This window comes from Apis mellifera, linkage group LG14 (genome assembly GCF_003254395.2).
Source record: "Apis mellifera strain DH4 linkage group LG14, Amel_HAv3.1, whole genome shotgun sequence".
NCBI lineage: Eukaryota > Metazoa > Arthropoda > Insecta > Hymenoptera > Apidae > Apis > Apis mellifera.
Genome location: NC_037651.1, coordinates 2,799,700 through 2,823,814, shown reverse-complemented (window position 1 = coordinate 2,823,814; position 24,115 = coordinate 2,799,700). Strand labels below are relative to the sequence as shown.

Genomic DNA, 24,115 nt, shown 5'->3' with positions numbered 1-24,115 from the left:
ATATATATATATATATTTTTTACGTATCGTGTGAAAATCGAACACGATTTCCAAGCTCGTATTCCACGAAAGTTATTCTGTCGGTGAATTGGTTCGCTGTTACGACACGGAGCCTCCATCCTGTCATTATCTGTCTCGTTAAATTCGTATCACAAATTTGTGCATCCGTTATTCTATCCTTTTTTTTTTTATTCTTAATCTTTCATTAACTTTTTTCTTTGATTATTCGTGAGAAAGTTTCTACCCTTCTCATGATGCCAAGAAGAAAAAATTTTTTCGATTCTTTTTAATTTTGTTGACACGGTTATTCGTTCGTTCATTATTAATAGATAGGGAATGAATAGGATTTTTAAACTTATTATTAAATAATTATCGAAAAGTATAATGATTCTCAACCATTTATTTCGATAAATAGCAAATATTTTTATATTCGAGGATAGTTGTTTACGATAATAACATCACCTACGCGATCCACCATGATTTCTAAGCTGATTTGGTTAAAAAATATTATTGCAAACACGAATTTAAATAATGATATATTCGGTCGTTTTGAAATTGTTCCATCTTCGAAGATCGAAAAAAGCAACGTAAGTTTTGCACGTAAGATCCGATCCACGGCGGGAATTTAAATTTAACCAGAAGTTGTCGATTTTCATGACGTATATACCGTCGATATATCTCGATCCCACTCATAGCCACGCGACGTTTGTAGGTTGGATAGGCTGCGAAAATGACGCGCTACCACGAATGTGAGAAAATGATGTTTAATCCGCTGAAATTTCGCGAGACGCACAATCGAAACCACGTATCCGTCGAACTAAAGCCAAACCTGTTTCATCACAGATGTTACAGACTGTCCAGGATGGACGTAATAGCGTACAATCACCATCACGAGATCGCGAGCGCCGAGTACAGTATCGATGACGGTGACCTCGAGAGCCAGAATGAGGACGAAGACGAGGATATATCCCCGTACATCGACATCGATCAGCGTGTTCTCACCCTGGAACGGCTGTCCGCGGCGAATGGCGAGAAGAAAGAGAAGGCGCCGTTGAGGAGAAGTTTGTTCTCGTACGTGGCGCCGTACATCGTGTTCCAGTCGTTCGACTGCAAGGGGCCAATAATGCCGCACGAAGTAACCAAACACCTGAAGTGGCATCTCAGCACGATCACACCATTAATCGTACGTCGTACCTTGATCAACTCAGGTTTTCAACTGATGAAGAGGTGCCAGGAGTGGTGCGGCACCTGGGGCAAGCACATGAAGTCGTCGTGCTTCAGGGCGGTGAAGGAGTCGCAGAAGATCAATCATTTTCCGGGCACGTTCCAGATAGGCCGTAAGGATTGCCTATGGGTGAATCTGAGCAAGATGATGTTGAAACACGAGGTGAAGGAGTTCGATTTCGTCCCCCGCACCTACGTCCTGCCCCGCGATCTCACCTGTTTCCGCCAAGTTTGGAAAAAGTTCGGCAGCAAGGGGAAATGGATCGTGAAACCGCCCGCCTCGGCCAGGGGAACGGGCATCAAGGTGGTGCACCGTTGGTCCCAGATACCTAGGAAACGGGCGGTCATAGTGCAACAATACCTGTCCAGGCCTAAGCTGATAAGCGGCGCCAAGTTCGACCTGCGCCTCTACGTTCTCGTAACGAGCTTCAACCCGTTGAAGATCTACCTCTACCCGGACGGATTGGTCCGTTTCGCCTCGGTCAAATACAACGACGACATAAACTACCTCAGCGACCGTTTCATGCATTTGACCAATTACAGCATCAACAAGACAAACTCCACCTACACGAGCAACGATTGCGTTGACTCTTGCACGGGGCACAAGTGGGCTCTGAGAACCCTTTGGTCCTATCTCGAGAAGGAGCACGTGAACGTGTCGAAATTGTGGGCCACCATGAAGGACATCGTGGTGAAAACGATGATCGCAGGCGAGTCGAACATCACCCCGTTGACCAGGGTCAACACTACGTCCCGTTACTGTTGCTACGAGCTGTTCGGCTTCGACATACTGCTCGACGAGAATTTGAAACCGTGGCTGCTCGAGGTGAACATATCGCCCTCGTTGCAATCCTCCTCGCCCCTCGACACCGCCATCAAGGGTCCATTGATCAAGACTGTGTTCAACATAGCCGGATACCAATTGCCGAACACATTGTCGTTCGAGGAAGCGAGAAAATTAGCGGAGAAGTATCAGTTGGACATGGTTTGCCAGGATTACAGGCTGCACAAACTCGGTTTGAACAATCAGGAACGGATTAAACATTCGATCTATATGAATTTGAGGAATCGTGAGGATTACGTGGAGTCCATTATCAAAAATCTGACCCCGGACGACGTTAGACAATTGATCATGTACGAGGACGAGCTGACGCAATTGGACAGGTTCGAGAAGATCTTTCCAACTGCCAATAGCTACGAGTACCTGCAGTACTTTGACGTTCCAAGGTACTATAACATGTTGTTTGACGCGTGGGAGGTGAAATACGCGGATAACAGATCGGAAGGGATAATGAGATTGCAGAAACTGTGCCAGCAAAAGTATCATTTGGAACCGGTCTGTTAATAAGGGATACATTGTGTTCTTATTTATAGGGGCCTAAACTGTATAAGGGGTTTTTTTTTTTTTTTTTTTTTTTTTTTTTTTTTTACATAGCTTAAAACTCATAATCGATAAAGCGACGTGAAAAAAAAAAGAAATGAATCAGAAAAGGAAAGAAAAAAGGAAAAAAATAGGAAAAAAAAAAAAAAAAAGAAAACACAAAGTCCTTCGCTCTATCCCTTTTTTATATAGATACCGTAACATGTACACCAATTTGTATAGGAAATACAATTGTTGTATAGAAATGATTGGATAGAAAGGTTTTTACGTCACCAGATGTTTACGTCATGTGCCTTTACTACGGTTGTGCAAATTTACCTTAAATGTAAATGGCATTATTTGACTTAAATAAAAACGATTTTACAACGATAGAAATTGTCGCAATGGATTTTTTTTCTTTCTTTTTCTAGTTTTTCTTATTTCCGTTTTTCGTTTTTAAATTTCAAATTTTTGAGAAGGGGGAAGAGATGTGTACCAATACCAAACGCGATTAAGATCGATCCATACAGGTTTGTAAAACTTTTTTATGGCCTTTTTTGTAATATTCGCACAACATCGCAGTTGCGTTGCTCGGATTAAAAAATAATAATTTTCAAAACTTTTCCACGATGAGATGAGATTAACGATTAAATCGGACTAATTTAATTTTTTTATTTTATAAAAGGATAATAATATCATTGTCGAATTAATTTTATACGAAAAATCGATTATATCGACGTAAGTATGTTTTTTAACACGTTCAGTTCTTTAATTTAATCTTTATTATTACGAAGCAAGATTAAGTTAGCATAGCATAGTATGTATATTTAATTTTTATTCGCCTGGAAGATAATAATGATTAAGTTTTCCGAAATCGCGTTTTATTTGAATAATCAAATTGATAAATAATATCGTATTATTTATTTTACGTTTATTATCGATGATGATTTTAGATATTCGCACAGGGCAGAACGTGTTAACGAAAACATTTAATATTTAGATTAATTAAAAGGATAAAGTTAGGATTATTGAACGAATCCCTTATTTTTTGCGCATTATATTAACCAGTGTTAACCATTGAACACTATTTTAATGATTATTAAAAAAAGAAATAATTATATAATTTTGTTTAATAATACCATAACAAAAAAAATATTATTTTTTATTTTTCGTTCGAAATATTATTTGTATCTATTTACAATTTGAAAATATTAGGTTAATTTTACGAAAAAAGATATGCAAATAACAGTGTCAATTATTTCGAATATCGTATTATTGTAATTTTTTTTCTTTTTTTAAATTCTTCGGCGATAAAATAAAAAAATAAGAATTGATTCGAAATATATGTATTTTTAATTTTCCAAATCATTTTTCCTCCCACCGATAATTTTTATATATATATGTATAACATATTTGACGATAAAATATTACAATTTACGATTAATTTTTTATTTTATTTAATACAAAATTATATTAATGATCATTACATGTCATACCAAACATACGTGATGAGAATTTCAATTTTTATAATATAATAAGATAAATAGATGATGTCTTCGATATACAATACGATTGCTCGATGAAAAATTTCAATGTTAAAGTTTAAAGTTTATTCAGCAAGTTATACAGTCGTATTTTTATAAATTAAAAAATTTATATCCCCTTTATAGAGTCGCAAATATTTTCAAATCCTTGAATTTAGCTGCCAAAATAATTATAAAAATTCGTAGAACCGGCACTTGCCAACGAAAGCTCATTTTCAAACGCATCAAGGCAAATACACAACGCACAGATATATCCCTATATATTTCCCTATTTAATGGCGTTATTCAATAAAACAACGCGAGTTCTTTTGATTCTAGCTTCAAACCAGCTTTAAAAAAAAAAATCTCCCAACTTCAAACCGCATCAAAGACAGACTGTGCAAGCGCAAACTTCATTGCAATTTCACCTTCATCACTAACCCCCACCGCTCCACTTTCGGCCAAAAAAAAAAAAAATTTTAAATTTCCAGTGCAACCGATCCATCCTGACTCGATCGATCGAAGAAAGAACCACCACCAAGAGCAGTATTAAGAAAAATCTCGAACCGGCCCGAAGCAAACTTAATAAAAAAAAGCCGAGAATTGGAACATGACAATTCAAATGACCGAGGATTGCACGAGCACTTGCTTCAGTAAATTATCGTACAACAACAACACTTATTTCGAGGACGACGAACTGTACACGTACATCGAGATCACCGAAACGCTGCTGAAGGCCAGACCTTATCGAATCCGTCGAACGATCCCCGATGTCGGCTCAGGTGACAAAAACTTGTCGCTGCCGATGAGATTCAGCCTGTTCGCCTACGTCCCCCCATTCATCATCTTCCACACGAACGAAACGACGAAACTGCCGGCTGAGATCACCAAGCATCTGATATGGTGGCAAGCTAGGAAGAACCCGACTGGGATCGTGACCAACACGGCGAAGAAATCCGGGTTCAAGACGACCAACAGCTCGGCGGACAATTGGTGCGGCACGTGGTGCAGCACCGCTGCCTACTCCAGATTAAGACGGACGAAAATTTACTCGAAGGTGAACCATTTCCCCAGCAGCATCGAGCTGGGCGACAAGATAGCCCTCTCGAAGAATTTTCGAAGGATGAAGAGAAAGTTCGGTAGCAAAAATTTCGATTTCATACCGTTGACGTTCATCCTGCCCGACGAGAGATACCTTTTGGGCAAATTTATGCAGAAGAACGGCGGATTTTGGATCGTTAAACCGCCAGATTGTTGCGCGGGAAGCGGGATCAAGATAGTGTCCCATTTGTACGAGATACCGACGTATCGTTCGTTCGTCGTGCAACGTTACATCTCCTCGCCCAGATTGATCGACGGTACGAAATTCGACTTGAGACTGTACGTTCTGTTGACAAGCATCGATCCTCTCAGGATATACGTGTACAAGGAGGGTTTGGTGAGGCTAGCCACGGAAAAGTACGTGAATCACGTGAACACTTTGTCGAACAAGTTCATGCATCTAACGAACACGAGCGTGAACAAATTCAATCCGAACTTCAAACCGAACGACGATCCGAACCAGTGCAAGGGCAACATGTGGACGCTGAGCTGCCTTTGGAAGTATTTGGCCTCCACCGATAACGTGGATATCATCAAGATCTGGACGAAGATCAAGGACATTGCTATTAAAACCGTGATCTCCGCGGAGCCATCTTTGTACAAGGCGTGGAAGAAGACCTCGATGAGCACGTACAATTTCTACCAGCTTTTCGGTTTCGACGTTCTGTTGGATAAGCATTATCGGCCGTGGCTGCTCGAAGTGAACGATTTCCCATCTATGGAATCGGACACGCCGCTCTGCAAATTGATCAAAGGCCAATTGGCGAAGGATTATCTGAATTTGGTCGGTTTTCACGTGCCTGATCTGTTGAGCCCCAAGGAACTGAAGGTTTTGAGAGTGATTTACAAGAAACACGTGATCTGTTACAACAGGCATCTTTATTCGAATATGCTTACGTGGGACGACAGGAAGAAGCAGTTCGCTATAATGAAGAAAGCTAGTAGGAAGTATTACTTGAAATCGATATTGAAGAACTTGACACCGGATGACGTTAGGGTGCTGATAAAACACGAGGATGAGATTACTCAATCGGGTCGGTTCGAGAGAGTCTTCCCTACGTGCGACACGTATCAATACTTTACTTTCTTCGAAGAATCAAGATACTATAATTTGTTGTTAGACGCGTGGGAACACGAGTACGGGCGTAATCGGTCAAAGGGTATCGAGAGGTTAAGAAAGCTTTGCAAGAAGAAATATCACTTGTCTTGAAGATGAGATTTTTTTAATCTGAGATTGGTAATCCGGTAAGAAATACTCGAAGAGTATCTTTGGAATCATTTTTCGAAACGTGTGAATCGTTTTTCTTGAGCAAAATATTTCAGATTATAATGTATCGAGAGATCTCGATATTATCGAAAGTTTCGAAATCCAGATTATCGTTTATCGGTAATACGCGAACAACTCATTTCGGTTCTGTTCGGCAAAAGTCGGACGTGATCGTTTCGAGAACGAATACGGAAGAGAAAATATGTAAAAAGGGAATAATGTTCATGGGTTAAAGATGAAATAAAAATTTAATATGTTTAATATGTTTTATATATATACATTCAAATTCTGGATTTCATAACTTTCGCAGAAATCTATATATGCGATACGAGATTTCTGACGATTTCGTTCGAATTTTTCCGATCCGTCCCGAATATGTTATCTTGGATAAACTGTACGTTTAATTAATCTTCAGTGTCTTCGCTTGAAAATAAGGTTAGAAGTAAAGGGTATTGATAGGTTCGCAATAATTTAGGGATGTACTTAATTTTGGTTGTAAGTTAAAAAAAAAAAAATTAGCAAATGTTCACAGAAATAGAGGATGAAAATGTATACAATTTTTATTTTAGCTTTCATATTTAAATAATGATGAAACCTTATAAAGCACTGTTTATATAACGAATCGATTATGAATATGGATATCGACAGTTTTTTTAATATTTATTATCTTTTAACGAAATAAAGGAAGCAATTTTTGTATCAATTTGCAAAACAATTGTATCGTGGAATTTATAGAATTTCGAGAATTTTTACAGGTTATCATAAAAATAATATGTAAAATATTGATGTGTAAATGATATTTTATACGATTTGAGAAATTTGTACATCACACATCTTATAACCCATATGAGAATAACATAATAAAATCAAATATTGAATATCATAGAAGATTAGATTATTTCACTGGTTGATTAATAAACAATTTTTTCTTTATTTTTGATAAAAATACTTTGATAATGATATCAATTATCAAAATGTAAAATATTGTATAGAAAGAGAAGGTATAAATTAGTATTTAAAGCAATATTGTTAATAATTTACAGTAAATATGTAAATAATCCATGATCCTTATTTATATTAAGACAAAACTCATAATAATGATATGTGTATATACATATATATATATATATAGAAAAAGATTGGAAATTAATGTAAAATAGAATTAATAAAAATTTGTACAAACGAAAGATGCATAAAATGAAAAGAATTTTATGGATAGAAGATATCGATAAACAGATCGAAGAAGAATCAATTTGTGCGAAGATTAGAATTGCAATTTCCGGAGAAAATCATTTCAAGGTATCAAAGTCGGCACAAGATTGATAGAAGAGATATCGGGTGGGCGGTTATGCTCGTTCGCGCGTAATTGGAACGGAGCAGACCTTCGAAGAGTTAAATAGTTTCACGGCTGTAACAGCGTCGGGTTTAATAAATCCGTACTAACAATTTAATGTCTCTATTGTGGCCGCGACGACCGACGGTACCGGCAACTGAACTTGATTAGGTTAATACGAAAGGGGACCAGATTTCTTCGCTTCCGCCCTTTAAATTCAATTACCAGACTGTGGTCCGCCGGTTAAAACATCGTATATCAGTTTTGTCCGGAGGAAGTACTGATCCATGATCAGCCGACGAAATCAATTATCTACCCTAGAAATCGAAATTGCCTCGAGTTTAATCCTTCTTCGCAAACCTTTCCATCCCATTTTCCAATTTTTTACTCTTTCTCTTTCCAAAAGCTTAAATTGTAACGATTTTTCGACGACGAAGATCGAGAGAATTCTTGTACTTATTGGTTTGAATATGGAAGGCAGTATAAATTTTGGAAGGAGTTAAGAAGATAGTTTTAAACGATAAGTATTAACAATTAATTAACAGTTATTATGGATAATAATGTTTGTAGTTACAGTATTAACAGGAAAAATTTTATTGGTTAAAACTGTTACAGAACGTTTGATGCATCAATATAATCAATATTTCAAAACTATATTATCGTATATAGGAATCAATACACATTGTTAATATTGTTAATATCACCGAATATTCACAAGATTGTTGAGAATTTTGAAATACATGTTGATCATCTGAAAGCTACTATTATGAATGGAAATTATTTTGTTAGGTTAAGAACGATCGTTATCATACGAAGACTTTATTTCTGGTAAGTCTTTTATATGTAAAATTTATAAATAATTTAATTGATAGATAATTATAACACATAGCTTTACTTGTTGTTTTATGTTATGATATAATTAAATTACCTATAAAGATTAATTTTAAGAATGACTTAAATGATTAATGATTAATATTAATACTGATTTACATATTTATAATAGAAGATTTTGATTGAGACTCACGTTTTAAACGTGTATTAAAGTTGTACATCTGTAATATATGTTAGAGAATTAAAAATTCGTGTCCAATATGTAGTTATGTGTTTAATATTCATGTATATAAACATTAAGAATTCACGTGTACAAATATACAGTTATATGTATTAACATATTTATTCATATACGAAATGGGTATTGGATTTAATTAATAAATTTTACATAAATAAAATAAAACGAGAAAAATTAAGTTTCAAATTACGAATTTTGATGTAATAATATTAATAAATTATAATTTCCATAATAAATTACACAGATATTAAAAATTATGTACAACTAAATTTACGTATTAATTACGTAACACAAGTACGTGTCTTTTGAATGATGTTGCACGATCATCTCTCCTGTAATATTTCGTTTTAGCCAACGGATGGTCTTCAATCTTTTTATTTTTCGTAATTTTATTTAATTCGTAAAAAAAAAAAGAAGAAGAAGAGAATTAACGTCACTTAATAACCACGAGTCATTTGTGTTCTCTTCTTGTTTCCTTACATGAATTTTCACGCGCGGAACAATATACGACACATATTGCATTTCGTTAAGGGAGAGGCGAATTCAGAGGAAAAGAAAAGAAAACATGGGTTAACGTGGCCTGTCAAATACGGGCAGGCCAGCAATCGTTTGAAGACAATAGGGCTCGCACAGTGCCACGACAGTCAATGAATTGATATCGTTATTGTAACAACATAATAGACATATTTTCTTATTGAGATTGCAGTCCAACTGTGTGTACGTGTAACATGCACGCTGCGTCGGGTTCAGGTTTATGAATGCATTCATTCATGCGAGTCGTGAGTATGTGTTACGCAACTACTACAAACCTCGCGTGTAAGGCTAAGGACCCCGTCTTTTCGTTTGATGATCGCTGAAAATTTGGACTACCTTTGTAACACGGACTGTCTCTCTTTTCATAAAGTATAGTTCAATTAATAATTATTAGGAAAATTTTATCACAACTTGTATCAAATGTATGTATATTGTCAATATGTTTGAAATTTTATAAATTTCAATTAATCTATTATTTTGTAGGTAAAATGTTAAATTTTAAGTTATAAATTATGGATTCATTAATATCATGCGTAAGAGGATTTTATGTGAAGAATGAAATGTGAAATAAAAAGTGTAAAAACTATGAAATTTTAAATTTCTAGATCTATAAATGGATATTTAGAAGCATATTTTTTCCATACAAGGATAAGTAATCAAATTTAAAGTAAAATATTTTTTTTTAAGTTTGTTTTTACATAAGTAAGTATATTACTTTTTTTTTGTGCAATTGATTTATCTGTTTTAACATAATTAGCATAATTTAATTAACGTTTTTAATATAATTTTAATGTATTAAAAGATTAATTATCATGATTAGAATCAAATGGAAATCGTTTTATCATTATTTTTAATTCCTCAAAATCATTCCATCAGCTTTAATGCACTTACGATCACGCTTTGTCATTTGCCCAAATTGACTCCATGGCAAGTTTAATGAAGGATGATTTCTTGGAAGGCATCTATGCACAGTCAAATTTATTGCAGTCATTACGGATCATTAATTCATAATAATAAGAGAAAATAAAAAATAAAAAAGATAAACAGAGTTTAACAGAATCAAAGAAGAGAATTTTTATTGCACGTTCAAAATTTAATCATATATAAATAACATTATAAAATAATTATTTAAGTATGTACGTGATAAAAGATAATAATGATGAAATGTAACGAGAAGAAAAATTTTTATTCCTTCAAAACAAATAATTTTTCTTTCTGAAATTTTTTCTTACAAAATAAAAAAATGTTAATTATATATAAGTTACTTAATTAAAATTTTAACAAACTAATTTATTTCCTCTGAAAAGATAAAATATTTGAGATAATACAGGTAGTTATATATAGAGATAAATTGATAAACATTTATCTTTACGCCTTACGATTGTTATACATTATGTATTTATCTGTTTTCGTAATCGTCGTAATCATTTGTAATATTAATAAAAAATAAAAAACTTCAACACTTTAAAAATCCACAATATGCATCTTTAATTATATATAATACATAAATCAACTTTCACGTGTCAATGATTGCAACTATTTAAATCGAATATTTCTCATTATATGCTGCAAGGTGCATAAATGTATACAAGTTTGCAGAGATAAGCTACTTTCTTCTTTTCCTTGTCGAATGTAACACGACATCACGAACTTCATTATTATTACGTTGAATTGACACAGATCGGATCAATTAACGTACTGTTTATCTCTTGGCCGGAGAAAGTAACGATTCCGCAATGAACGACACACTTTTAATACAGTTAGTTGCATGTGCAGAAAATTTATGCTTTTTCATGAAAACAAGAAAACTAAAGGATTAATTTTTTCCTTTGATGTGCAAAATATGTATTTTTTTTATATACTTGATAAAAAGAGATTACAGAGATATCGTACATCACAAAATTATAAAGTTTGTGTATAAATAAATTGCTAAAATATGTTATTAATATTTAAAATAAAAGTGATCGTGAAGATATGAAAGTTTAAACATAATTTTATCGATAATAAATAAAGATATTTTCAAAAATTAATCTGTAATTATATCATTTTGTAAATAATAATAATTAAATAAGTATTCGAAATATTTTAATTTTATTGTGTTATTTATTATTATTTTTTTAGTATTTTATTGTATTTTTGAATTTAAAATTATTGATTAATAATTTATTGTTAAATTTTGTTAATTTGTACACAATTGTGACACAAATACAATGATGTATATAAAGGAAATATGTAAGAAAATATAAAAAGATGAGAAAGAAGACAAGAACGTGAAATAATGCAACTCATCTTAAAGCTAAATAAATAACCAATCTGTTGATGAATAATATTAGATAACATTCGACAATTATAACATATAATATTACTAAAGATATAAAAAGAAACGATAGAATTTCCTTCTTTCTTTGATGTATACATTTGAGATGTTATCTTCATCATTCCAATAAAAAAAAAAAAAGGATCTATCAAATTTACACCTTCCAAGAAAATGATAAAAATTAACAGTGGGATTCGAAATCTTTCAGTATAATATCTTTTTGTATCACACTTAATATTTTCTATCTTCAGAATTATCTCCTATTCCAATATACTATACGTTTCCTTTTCAATATTATTACAGAACAAGATATCAACACAACAATATCAATCTTAGTCGGTATCTACATGTTATATCTACAGCAATGAAAAAGATGCTTAAGTATATATCTATATACTACGTTTCTATTCGATCCGAACAGTAAGAAATATAGATAAGCAAATATAGATACTGTAACGTTTCGATATTTCACGGTACGTAAAATAAGGAAAGAGAGGAGAGAAAAAAAAGGAGCGGAATTCGGCGGCATGCGGGGGCGTGCTGGGGGCCGGGTAACGACTTAATAAACCGTTCGGTCGGTAATGGGTTGGGTGTGGGCGCTCGGTCGGTCGCGGGGAGGGGGGCAGGGGCACGTGTATCGCGCGCGGTTGCGGCGCAGCCGCAGTCGCGGTCGCGGTGGCGGCGCGGCGGTTGCGGAGTGGGGGAAGCTGCGCCGGTAGTCAGGTGCGTCGCGTGCCCCCTTCTCCTGGCACGTAGTTAGCTCGTGTTTTGTTTTGAGAAGGCTTAACAGCGTCCGTTCCCACGCTTCCGCACGCTGCCGCCACGGCAAGCGATTTCGAATTCGTTGCACGCCATAGATTTCGCGCTCGAACGTGCCGGTGTCCCGCGCGATCTGTCTACTTGCTGTATACCTCGCGAATAAAACCGCGAACATAGTGATCGCGCCTGTCATGATTCTTGAACCGCGACGCGAAGCGTTTTCATGGCGGTTTGTCCACCGTGGAAATCGCGCGTCGCCTCGCGGTGGCCTGAGTGGGTTGCGTGGTTTACAGTGAGGTTTGAAAATGACGCGTTCAAGCGGATGAAAGCTGATGAAGATGTCGAAACGAGTAGTTTCGCGGTTTCCTTTGGATGGCTTTGGAATTGTTCGAGAAAGGTTTAGGTTAGGAACACGCAGGTTTGGTTAATTGGAATTGTGATTGGACAATCTGAACTTGGCTGCGATTGCGCGGGAATGGTATGATTGAGGTTAGTGCACGAAACTAGTTTTATGGCGATGATTTAACGATTTTTTTATAGGTGAATAATATTAGTTATATGAATAATTGTTTTTAGTATAAATAAAATATATCAAGAAGTAATAATCTTTTTATTTTAATAAAGATGAATGTTCAAATATTATATCCATATATATTCGCTGTTGTTATTATCAATCTTATTAGTACTTTTATAATATGAAATTGAATTTAATTGTCAATTTGAAATTATAAAGGATTGTTTGTCATTATATTTAGTAGTAATGTAAGTACTAACTTTTGCAAGAGTGTGTACAAGAGATTCGCGCGTGCACGCGGCGCTCGTGCGACACGGCACGCTCTCCCTTATAACAGAGCTACGTTCTTTTACATACAGAGTGGGCCATTGTTTCAGCATTACAATAATCCTGCTCCTGACTTCTTACCTTCTTATTTCCTCTTCTCGTTTTTCTCTTTTGTTCTCTTGTTTTTTGCTTGAGAGCTTACTTCCCGCCTATCCCACACCTTCGTGTTACTTTGCATCTCTCTTTTTTTTTTCACTTTTTTATATTCTTCTATTCTTTCTTCACCTTAGTAAAACATCTTGTATTTTTTTAATTTATTATTGATATTTTAAACTTTAGAATTAAATATTTTTTAGAAAATTTTTAATTTTTCAGAAACTTCCATATTAATTAACATTAATAAATTGTTCTTTAATTCAAGCATAAAATATTCCTAGTTTTTTGCAATTTCTAATGCAATTTTAAGTGCAATTAACATAGTTATATTATCATACAATAATAATAAGAAAGAATTGAAATACAAAGCAATGATTTTTTCTTTCATAATAATCAATAAAATTTATAAACACCTCAATTGGAACTGAATTCTCTTATTAAAGCATTTTGCGACATTCCTTTTTTCATATCTTTATATCTTTATGTTCAAAATAAACTTGGGGTCTTCAATCCCAGTTCGATCACCCCATATTCATTTACGTAAACATTCGCAGGGTTCTTATGACACCCTTCCAGAACATTACTCCTGGGTAATATTACACTATAGCCGGGAACAAGAGTGTTCCAAAGAAGCCGGACGTTGGGTTCGAATCGCAATGGACTTCCCACATACTTTCACGCCGCGTACTCGCTCATAAACCGTCTCTCGTTTTCTCGGGCGGGCCGTTGAATATTGTCACGCACCATATTCCCATGTATGCGGCGCAACCTCTCTGGTGGAGAGCGGCGCGTGCATACGGCACGCGTGCTCCCTGGAAATCGACGGTAAACCGGATGTTCCATCAACTCCTATTAAAGCTATGTAGTTTTATACTCGTTCCCGCGTAAATCGTTCACTGGAAATCCTGGCAAATCCGTAAATATGATTTCCGATAGTTCATCTTTTTTCTCTCTTCTTATCAAATAATCTCTTGAATAATTCAATTCAATTTAATTTTTATATTAAATGTTAAGGAAGATGGAATAATTTTATTATTTCTTTCTGTTTTAAAATACTATTATAATTGTGACTTATAATAGTATATTTTGATAAAATCTTATCTATTAAGTAATTATATCTTAAAATTCATATGTATCTATAGTACTATATATCACAGAATTGATTGGTTAATTATTCATTTAAATTCATTTATTAATCAAAAATATAAAAAGTTTATTTCTCGATTTTCTTCATCTGTTAAATAATAATATTTGTAATAATATAGACTTAAGCATATAAAATAATACATCAAATATTATTTTATTTGGACGTAACTGTTTCATAATTATTCTTATTATTTTTTGTTTAAAATATATAAAGTGTTTGGATAATTTTAAATGGTATCGTATAATAACAATCCTATAATACGATTCCATAAAATTTCACAAAGTTGTTTGGGAAATTAAACGCATCCCTACAACCCCGTGCATGCGGTCACACGTTGCCATGAAAGTTAGAAGATTCCTACGGTTTTTCGGTTCCCACGAGCGGGGTGCGTCAGGTGGTTAGCGTGGGGTGTATCCTCCTTCTTTCTTTACCCCTCGAAATAGATGTAAACCTCATCGTGAAATCCCTGGCGCCGTCCCTCTACTATTTTCAACACGCAGCATCTACGTGTACGTATCCTACATGCTATGATTTACGAACAAGATTACACTCGTTGACCCAGTGCAATCACGATATTGGGGGTGAGGAATTTGGAGAAGAGCTAAGAGTTCTGATTTTGGAATAAGATAACTATCATAGTGAAAATTTTTATTTAACAATCCTACCTATTTATTTGGAATTAGTATATTAAAATTATTTTATTTTAAAAAATCAAAATATGTTAATTATTCTAATTAATAATTATTCTAGTTAAGAATGCAAAGTAATTGCAAAAGATGTCATGATTAATTTGTCATGAATTAGTTATTTCATATTATTATTTTAATAGTTTCTATAATTGAGTAGAGAATTGAAAATTATTTTTATCAACTCGATGTGATAAAATAAAAAGATACGCAGGAATGAAAGATTATAATATGATTCAAAGTGGTTCGAGACTATAAATCGATTGTGGGGAACGAATTTCTTGGGGCGTGAATTATTTCATTGGAACCAGTCTTCTTGGTCGATATATTAGATACTACTTCATTTTAAAGATTAATTGTAATGAATTATTTATATCTCGTATGAATTTATGGTTTCAACTTTTATAAATGATAGCTTGAGAAATAATGCAATCCATTATTTTGAATAATATATTGGAGTTGGATTTATAATATTTAATAAAATATAATTTATTCATTAGAATATTTTATTTGAACAAAAATAAAAAATGCAGTTGATATTTTAATTTAATTCTTTGATAACCTGAGAAAAACTTTTCAAAATAATTTTTCTTATAATATATACGTAAATTTAATTGCAAATAAATTAATGAATTTAATAATTATTTTTGATCAAAATATATTAAAGGCCATCGTAGGAGTTCTGTCAATTGTGAAAGAGGTTTTATTTTGTCTGTACATTTCGGTTATTCGCAGACACGTTTTTGCCCAAAGAATCGTGTAGCTCCATCGTGGGGGAGCATTCCCACCAGACAACAATTAACATCTAAAGGAACATTTCGACTGAAGTCGTTGTCGGTTCATTCTGCACGCCTTTTTTTCTCCCCCTTTCCTATGACGTCGTTGACCTACTTTTTCAATCATTAAAAAGATTTAACATTTCAATATGACCATGTTATGTTTCAAAGCAGACTAAACAAACATTTTAAATTATTTTTATCAAACACAGCTTCCATTTTCATCTCATTTCATTATAATTTTTAATACCAACTTAATAATAATTTTTAATATGATTTTTCCTCACGCATTCTATTTCCTCTTGCCATGATTAATTTATCATTGCAATATGAAACAATAAATATATATAAAACTGACATTGATTTTTCTTATTGATACACAATTTTTCATAAAACATGTGATTTACAAAATTAAATTTCATTTAAAGAATAAAACAATTCATAATAATATAGAATACAAAAAAAAAAAAAATAAAGAAACCAGATACCTAACGTCCGATGCAATCAACACTTCCCTCGCGATGCTTAAACATTCCAATACAATCTCCAAACCACTAATTCCGACCAAATGCCACAAATTCCCACTCTCCCTGACAAGAGGAAAAAAAAGGAAACAGACGAAGCAATCCTAGCCACGCCATCGCCACGTTTCACCCCCGATCAAACCGTTCCGTTCCCGAAACAGTCTTTCCTTTCTCCATACGCACACACACACACACGCGCGCAAAAAAAAAGAAGATGTGAAAAAAAAGGAATCCGTGATAAAGTTTCCCAAGAGGCCAATGACAACGACACCCAACCCCCTTAAGTAGCCTCGATTCGGTTAAGATTCGACATCAAGGAGGAAGAGGGGAAGGGAAAAAAAAGCAGAAGAAGAAGGCGAGAGAAGGAATATAAAAAAAAAGAAAGAGAGAGAGAGAGAGAGAGAGGGAGAGAAAAAAAGAAGAAAATAAGGGATAAGGTCTCGGAGGCACGAGATCCTTCCCACGTCGACGAAACGTGCTGAAAGCGTGCTGCTCGCGTGGCCGTTAGAGCGGCACGGTTGGGGAGGAAAGGAGAGGCCATTGGTGCATCGAGCCGGAATCTTTCTCACGGGCGAGGAGGACGTCAGGTGCAGGACCTCCTTCAGGAAGTACAACGGTTCCTTACAAGGATTCGCGACTTCTGCCTTCCCACGCTCCTCCAGTTGTAACGGCCAGATTCGACTCTTCTCCACCACCCTAACCACTGCACCGTAAAGCCTCTTGGCCATGGTAGGGGCATGTCGAGGTAAGTGAGTTTTTTCGTTCTTGATCTTTGTCATTTTTATTCGTCGTCGTTAATTGGTTAACACGCTGCAAATTGCGGCGTGTATTTTATTGGTAATTGTAGTTGCAATTAGGGAACAGTTATTTTTGTTTCTTTTTTTTTTTTTTTTCGTTCATTTCATTCTCTTAGATATTTCAAGTCGAATAATGGCAAAATTTATCATCGCAAATATTCGAAAAAGAAAATCTTTTCGCGAGAAATGAAATTAAATTATTATTGCATTTAATGGCTTTTCTTGTTTATTTATTGTTTAAAGTATATTTTATATTTGATGAAAAGAATTACATATTTTTAGAGATTCTCTGAAGGATTTAGAGATTATAATTATTTGTAGATAATTCGGTCAATTTTATTTCTTTTATATTATTTATTTTTATCTTTTATCATTTTATTATATTGTTAAAGAGTTAATTATCAATTTATTTTATTAATACATCTATAATCGCAATTAAAAAATAGTCATTATTGCGTTTAAAAAAATTTTTATTTCTGCATGAAAATTTTCTTCATGATAGTATTTTCTTCGTGCTTTTTTTCATCATCCTTTTTTTTTTTTTTTTTTCCTTTTTTAAAGTAAGGTTGGTTCATTAAAATATCGTCGATACAATCGACCAAGGGGGGAGAGAAATTAGTATCCTCCTGTTGATGTTTTTCGGGCCAATTTCGCGTACAACCGCCTTGATGGCGGCGCGAACGGTTATTAATGCGCAAAGTCGCTGATTTCGTGGCGAATTTATACGTTTTGGGAAATTATATTCGGATACGAAGCGGCGAAAAACGATCAATGACAATATGGAAGGTTTTATTTCGAAAATAAAGTGCACCTTTCTTTATAATTTGCTTCATTACCATGTAATTTATGTCCCATTTAAACTACTTTTTTAAATTACAGGGAGATTGCACGTGGTTTACATTGTGCGTCATTTTAATGAGAAGGATTCGATTTATAATTTTTGTTTTAAAGTGTCAGAACATATTTTCGCGTATTTTTATATTTTTAACTTTAACAGCCTTATAAACGTATATATATTCGCTTTTATTAATACTTGCAACTTTAATAGATAGTGTTATAAACATTTGTGCAGGTTTAATCTACTGAACAGTTATTTATATAGAGAATTTTTAACGAAAAAAAGATAATTGTTCATTTATCTCTTTGAAACATTTTAAAGGATCTTTATAAATAATTAATGTTCCATGAATTTTTCATCAATGGAATTTCATTTAGTAAAATTTATCGTGCAATCGATTATTCTTGAAATATTTAATGTCTTTTTAATTGATAAAAATTGTTGTTGTTACTGTTACTTGTTTTATCTTATATATTCGATATATTATTTTGCATTCGATGTTAAAAAAAAATGTTTAATCGACATATTATATATCTTTTGTTTGATAACTTCATTCGAATGATTTATTCGATGCAAAATTTTTCTCTTCAATTTATTTATAAAATAATAAATAATTCACATTTTCATGTATGTACATCGTAAACAAGATATCTAAATAATTCTTTCGTGTATGAAGTAACGGTATCCGAATATTAATGCGAATAACTGTATTTAATAAGTGATCGAACTTCTCAATTATCTTAATAACAGTTTTTAAGATCGCTTTAAACTATATTCAAGTTGACATAACGAAGCTTGAGCATTATTAAAATAAGGCATTTGAGAAATAATCATTAAAATAATATATAAATAATTGTCCTATATAGATAACAATATCTTTCCGATGAACTATTTATTTAAAGCAGAAAACAGGAATTTCGAAAGGAAAATATTCAATATCAAGTTTAATAAGTTGCAAAGAAATAAATGTTAATCGATTCGAATAATCGTCTCTCGTGTCAAATTATTTTTCATTCGAATAAATCAACTCGAATAAAAATTTTCTACAATTATTTATACAATTCACAACTTCAATTTTTATCTATTCTGACTCTGCATCACGTCATTTTATACCCACTCATTCTTCAGCAATACGTATGCTCTCGACATCTCGCATATACGCCAAGTATAGAACACAAATGCGCGAGCGATGAAAAGAAACGCATAATGGGTCCTCCTTCGATATCGAAATAGCTCCAACAATAAGCTCTAAGAGCATAATGGTGGGCAACAGTTGCATCGCGATTCCTTCGTCATGGGAAAAATCTCATCTAGGTAAGCCCCGAATTCGAACACCTGGATTTTTCCTCGAATGAAAGGGCCACGCGACTTCGGGCACGCAGATCACGCCTCGAAGAGTCAAGTGGCTCGTTACCGGATCGTGGGAATCTGCCAAGAGTTGAGATCTGAAATTCGACTCACGGAGCCACCATACGGATTTTCAGATTCGTCCCACTTGTTATCCACGCGACCGCCACGCTCGCTCGTGTAACTTACATCCGTTAGCCCTGCATCGAAGGAGTAAACAGATGTGTGTCCATTAACCGTTTTACAAACCGCAAACCTGAAGATTGAAGAAGGTTGTACGTGCAACGGATGGATATTAGAATCGGACGGGGATATTCGGTAGGTGGGACGTGGGCAAGCGTTTAAAATGGGTGAGAAAGGAGGCGGTCGGTCGTCAATTTTGAGGTTAGGGAAAATGGGGATTGGTAAAAAGACATGTATCAGGTTAAGTGGAAAGTTCTGTTTGTCTTTTCATTTCACGGATAGAATGTTTTAGTCGAGGTTTAACGTCGAATAAATTGTTATTATGGATTTTTATAATTTTAAAATAGAATTTATGTTTTTCTTTGTTAGAAAATAGGTTTTGATATATCTTGTTAATAAAATTAATTTAAATAGATTTGAAACTTGATGATTATCGTTATCAGAAATTTATTTAAAATAAATTTTCGAGTCTGTCTCGTAAGTTCCATTATATAGGGCTTTTTGCAAAATGGCAGATTGTGTGATGGAATAATCAAAAGGAGATATCTGGAATGCCGGCACGTACTACCACGTGTCAGCCACGCTTCACGCGAGAGAAACAAGTTTGCTGTGTAATCCACGTGGCGTTTCTGCAGCTCGTGCACTTACTTATACATCTCGTTTTCTCGCTTGTGACATTATCGTTTATTTTCTTCCAACTCGTGGTTAATTTTATAATTTTATAAAATAATTAAGAAGCTGAAAGGAAATTTAATATAAACTATAAAATATATAAGGAAGCTAACTTATAATTACCAAAGTTACCAAATTAAAGAGATTAACTAATCTATCTTCATGATATTTTGTGCATTTATTGGCTTCTCAAAACATATATATATATATATATATGAAGAAAATATTTTTCAACCTAACTCCTCGGCTACTAATTTACATTAAAGATACTTAAACCACCATCGACATACGGAACCTAGCCCATCATCAGTTCATTCACCACGTCCCGATCAAACGTCTTCAGATTTATCGAAAGATTCAAGGAAAATCTATATGCGATTCAGGTGTCGTCTACAGTTCGAGGGACTCGTAAATTAACAACTGCTCGTAAAGTACGTGTCTATTCTCGGAATTTCTTCAGCCAACTGAACTGATGATTAGAAGAGAAATCGATTTATCAATCTTATCCCCCGCTCTTGTTCACATCAATAATATTGGGAAGGAGATTATGAGAAATAATTCGCATTGGAAGATTTCTTTTCTTATGGAAATAAATTTCATTCTGAAACGGATCAAAACTTAACTCGATCTCAGTTATACGAATCAATATTATTTCCATCTAAACGATTCCAAATCCTCGACAACTTAATTTTTAACCTTGTTGAAAAGTTGGTAAAGGCTCTATATCATGCTGGTCCCTCCGCACGCGACCGTATCAGCATCCATCTCCTCGCGCGTCGACGCGTGGATGTATAAGCGGCGGAGGCTCGGGGTTGCCCTCGTGGGAACGAAGCGGCCGTCCGCGGTGAAGCGTTTCAGGAAGCTCTCTGTGTTCCGCTCCCGCGGTCACCAGGGCGTCCTTAACAGCTCCTCTTCTCGCTCGAGTCGCCTCGACGACGCCCACGCTCCAATCGGCTTCCTGATCGCCCGACACGGGGAAAATGGGATCTGTCCTCCTCCTCCTCCTCCTCCTCCTTTGCTCGTGTTGCTAATGGCACTGCGCTTGGACGGTTTCGTACACGACGCACGTTAATTAGCTACGTTCTGCTCGATCGTATCGTATTGCACTGCGTTGTATCGAGTCGAGTTTGAATCGAGTAGAGAGATATTTTATGGTAGGAGGAATTAGTGGTAAGTGTTGAGAGGATTGAGCAAATTTTATTTGAGATTGAAATGAGTATTTGAAATGTCGTTAATGCCGAGTTAACTACAGGATTGGACGTTTTATGGTGTACAGGAGAAATTAGTTGTCAGAGAGAGAGATATGTATATATATATATATATATATATATATATATATATATATATATTTGTGTGTGTGTGCGTGTGTGTATAGTTTGTAAGAGAAATTAGCAATACAATGTTGGGGAGAAAAATTTTATTTGAAATCAAAATAGAAATGACCATTTAAAATAGTAGTAGTTGCTGGTTAATTGTCGTAGGATTGAATATTTTATAGTATGGAGCAGAAATTTATAGTACAACTTTAAGAGACTGTACAGGATTGAATAACTTGAAATTGAAATAAGAAATAATCATTTGAGATACAGTAATATTCGGTTAACTGTCGTAGGATCTAGACCTGAACGCATCAGTTATCCGGGAAGAAAGGTATCTGAGAATTATTATTGGAGGGGTTTCCTTTTTTTCTCGATTTCGCTTGCTTCATTGCTCGTGGAAAGGAAAAACATTTGCAGAGATGAAGTAATCCGCCAGTAGTTTTTTTTTTTACCATAATTACATAAAAAAATCTCTAACCTTCAATTTTATTTTATTATAAGAAAACTTTCTTCGATTGTTTCACATCACAAGATGAAGAAATTCATTTGGTGAACAAGTGATTTGCATGAAAATCTTTGGAAAGAGGAAGAAATCTTTAATTTCTCAATTTTATTTGAAATTGAAAAAAACAAATATATTAAAATACAATTAAATCAAGATACAATTTCAAGATAATTCTTTCCTTATTTCTCTTTTTTTTTATTGAAATATCGCATGCCAAGATGATGTCTCAAATAATCAATTTCAATGTAATTTATGCAAATGACAGTCAAGTTTGGTGAAAAATTGCTACATTGTATCAGCGTACGATACAATTCGCATGATTTACATCGACACGGCACATAACACATTTTTCACGTGCAGGATATGCAAAATATAAGAATCCAGGAACCAATGAAAACGATGCGTGTGTAAGCATCGTATGTAATCCAAGGTGTGTAAAACTACATGAGAATATCTTGTTATAATTACCGCGAATACCGATGAACCGTTTAAAATGGTATAATTAAAGGTAATCGCATGCCGCAAGATAGTATACTTGTTACGAGGCGAATCGAAAAAATTTGCAATTAAATACGCGAATCCTGTAATCGGGAAGTTTTTAATAAAAGAACGTCTATATCTTTTCTTTCTTTATTATATCATTGAAATGAAATAAAAAAAAAAACTGTAAAATATTTAATTCGTTATATTAAATATCTATTGAAAAAAAATACAATTTTGTGTATAAGTATCTATGACTAACTTGTATTATATTTTGCTTAAAAAATTAACACAGGAGAGTAAGAAGTTAGATGCTACAGTGCCTATTTTTTATCGTATCATTTATCTTGGACCGAAAGAATTTCAAGAAGTCTTCTGGTCGTGAAAGTTTTTCTTTTGGATCTTTATCACTAAATAGCCTGAAACATTGCTTCGATAGTAGACATACTTTTATAACTGCTATGAAACTGTTCTACTTTTCTCACTCAAGTGTCTTAAAAAAAATGGTAAAAAAAAAACATTAAAGAATGAAATAGAGATAGAAGTTGGGCTTTTTATATACGTTTAAAAAATTGCCTTTTAACTGATTTCACTAGAGTTGACTCTTCATTTCGCCAAACTTTCACGTACTATCAAACATCAGAACAGAAGAAACTTCAATTGTATATCAGACATTAACTCATCCAAAAAATTCATTATTTTCAATCGATGACACAGACTTCTCAGCTATCTCTTATAGCTAATAGATAAAATCAGAAGTTAGATTTTGTAATTCAATCTTTAATTCATCCGATAATATCTAACACAAAAGTGAAAATTTTTACTATTTTCCTTTAGCGTTCACAAATCCCTCCATCGATCATCAAATTGCAGAAATTAAACGAAAAAAAAAAGCAAATAAAATATCTCTTCAATCCAATTTAACCTCGCAATTATACACGCTCGCAATATTAACCATCTATCAGCATGAAAGTTAATCGTGACAACAACAATCGCCATTACCTGCCATCGTTCAATCGGCGCATTTACGGCGCTCGTGTGCACCGTGACGAAGAGAAGAAGAAGAAGAAGAAGAGGAGGAAGAAGAGGAAGATGCGACGAGGAGAAGTCGAATCGAGTCGCGCGAAGCCAACTTATGGAGGCTCGAATGTGTACCGGATGCATGGCGTATCGCCAGAAGTTGATGTATGATTCTTTAGCGACGCGCACCTGCCCGTTCGTGCTCTCTGTACATTGACGGAAATCATGGTTGCCTCTTACCAGTGGCCGGTGGGATCATCATTCGGTGGGGCATTACGAAGGAAAGGCGGTGGAGCGGGGGGAGAAATTTATTTTGGCCGCTTGTAACCAGTGGACGTCGTCATCGGGCAATAGATCTTTGTTAAGAAGCGTAACGATCACGGGAGAAAGTCACGAA

The 24,115-nt window shown here is 34.3% G+C and overlaps 3 protein-coding genes across 9 annotated transcripts in view; all 3 read left to right on the top strand.

Moving 5' to 3' along the window:
* Positions 1-2,976, top strand: part of LOC413213 (tubulin polyglutamylase TTLL4) — a 166,645-nt gene extending 163,669 nt beyond the window's left edge. For all 5 annotated transcript variants that reach the window (XM_026445208.1, XM_026445207.1, XM_006559281.3 and 2 more), the window contains one exon: positions 844-2,976. In XM_026445208.1, coding sequence (XP_026300993.1) covers positions 863-2,569 — 1,707 coding nt within the window. In that variant the 5' untranslated portion in view covers positions 844-862 and the 3' untranslated portion in view covers positions 2,570-2,976. The remainder of the gene's footprint in view (positions 1-843) is intronic.
* On the top strand, positions 2,313-7,015 carry LOC724379 (tubulin polyglutamylase TTLL4). The gene is made up of 2 exons (XM_006559286.3): positions 2,313-2,451; positions 4,599-7,015. Exon 2 carries the CDS (start codon positions 4,718-4,720, stop codon positions 6,416-6,418), a length of 1,701 nt encoding a protein of 566 aa, XP_006559349.1. The 5' UTR covers positions 2,313-2,451; positions 4,599-4,717; the 3' UTR covers positions 6,419-7,015.
* A 5,377-nt stretch (positions 7,016-12,392) lies between these two features.
* Positions 12,393-24,115, top strand: part of LOC100578067 (enhancer of split mgamma protein) — a 28,592-nt gene continuing 16,869 nt past the window's right edge. The window contains exons 1-2 of one of the 3 annotated variants that reach the window (XM_006559288.3): positions 12,398-12,451; positions 12,781-12,976. The gene's annotated coding sequence lies outside the window, so the exon portion shown is untranslated. Of the gene's footprint in view, positions 12,977-16,450; positions 17,303-24,115 lie in introns of those variants that run through there. The other 2 variants (XM_006559287.3, XM_003249423.4) reach the window with 2 other exon arrangements.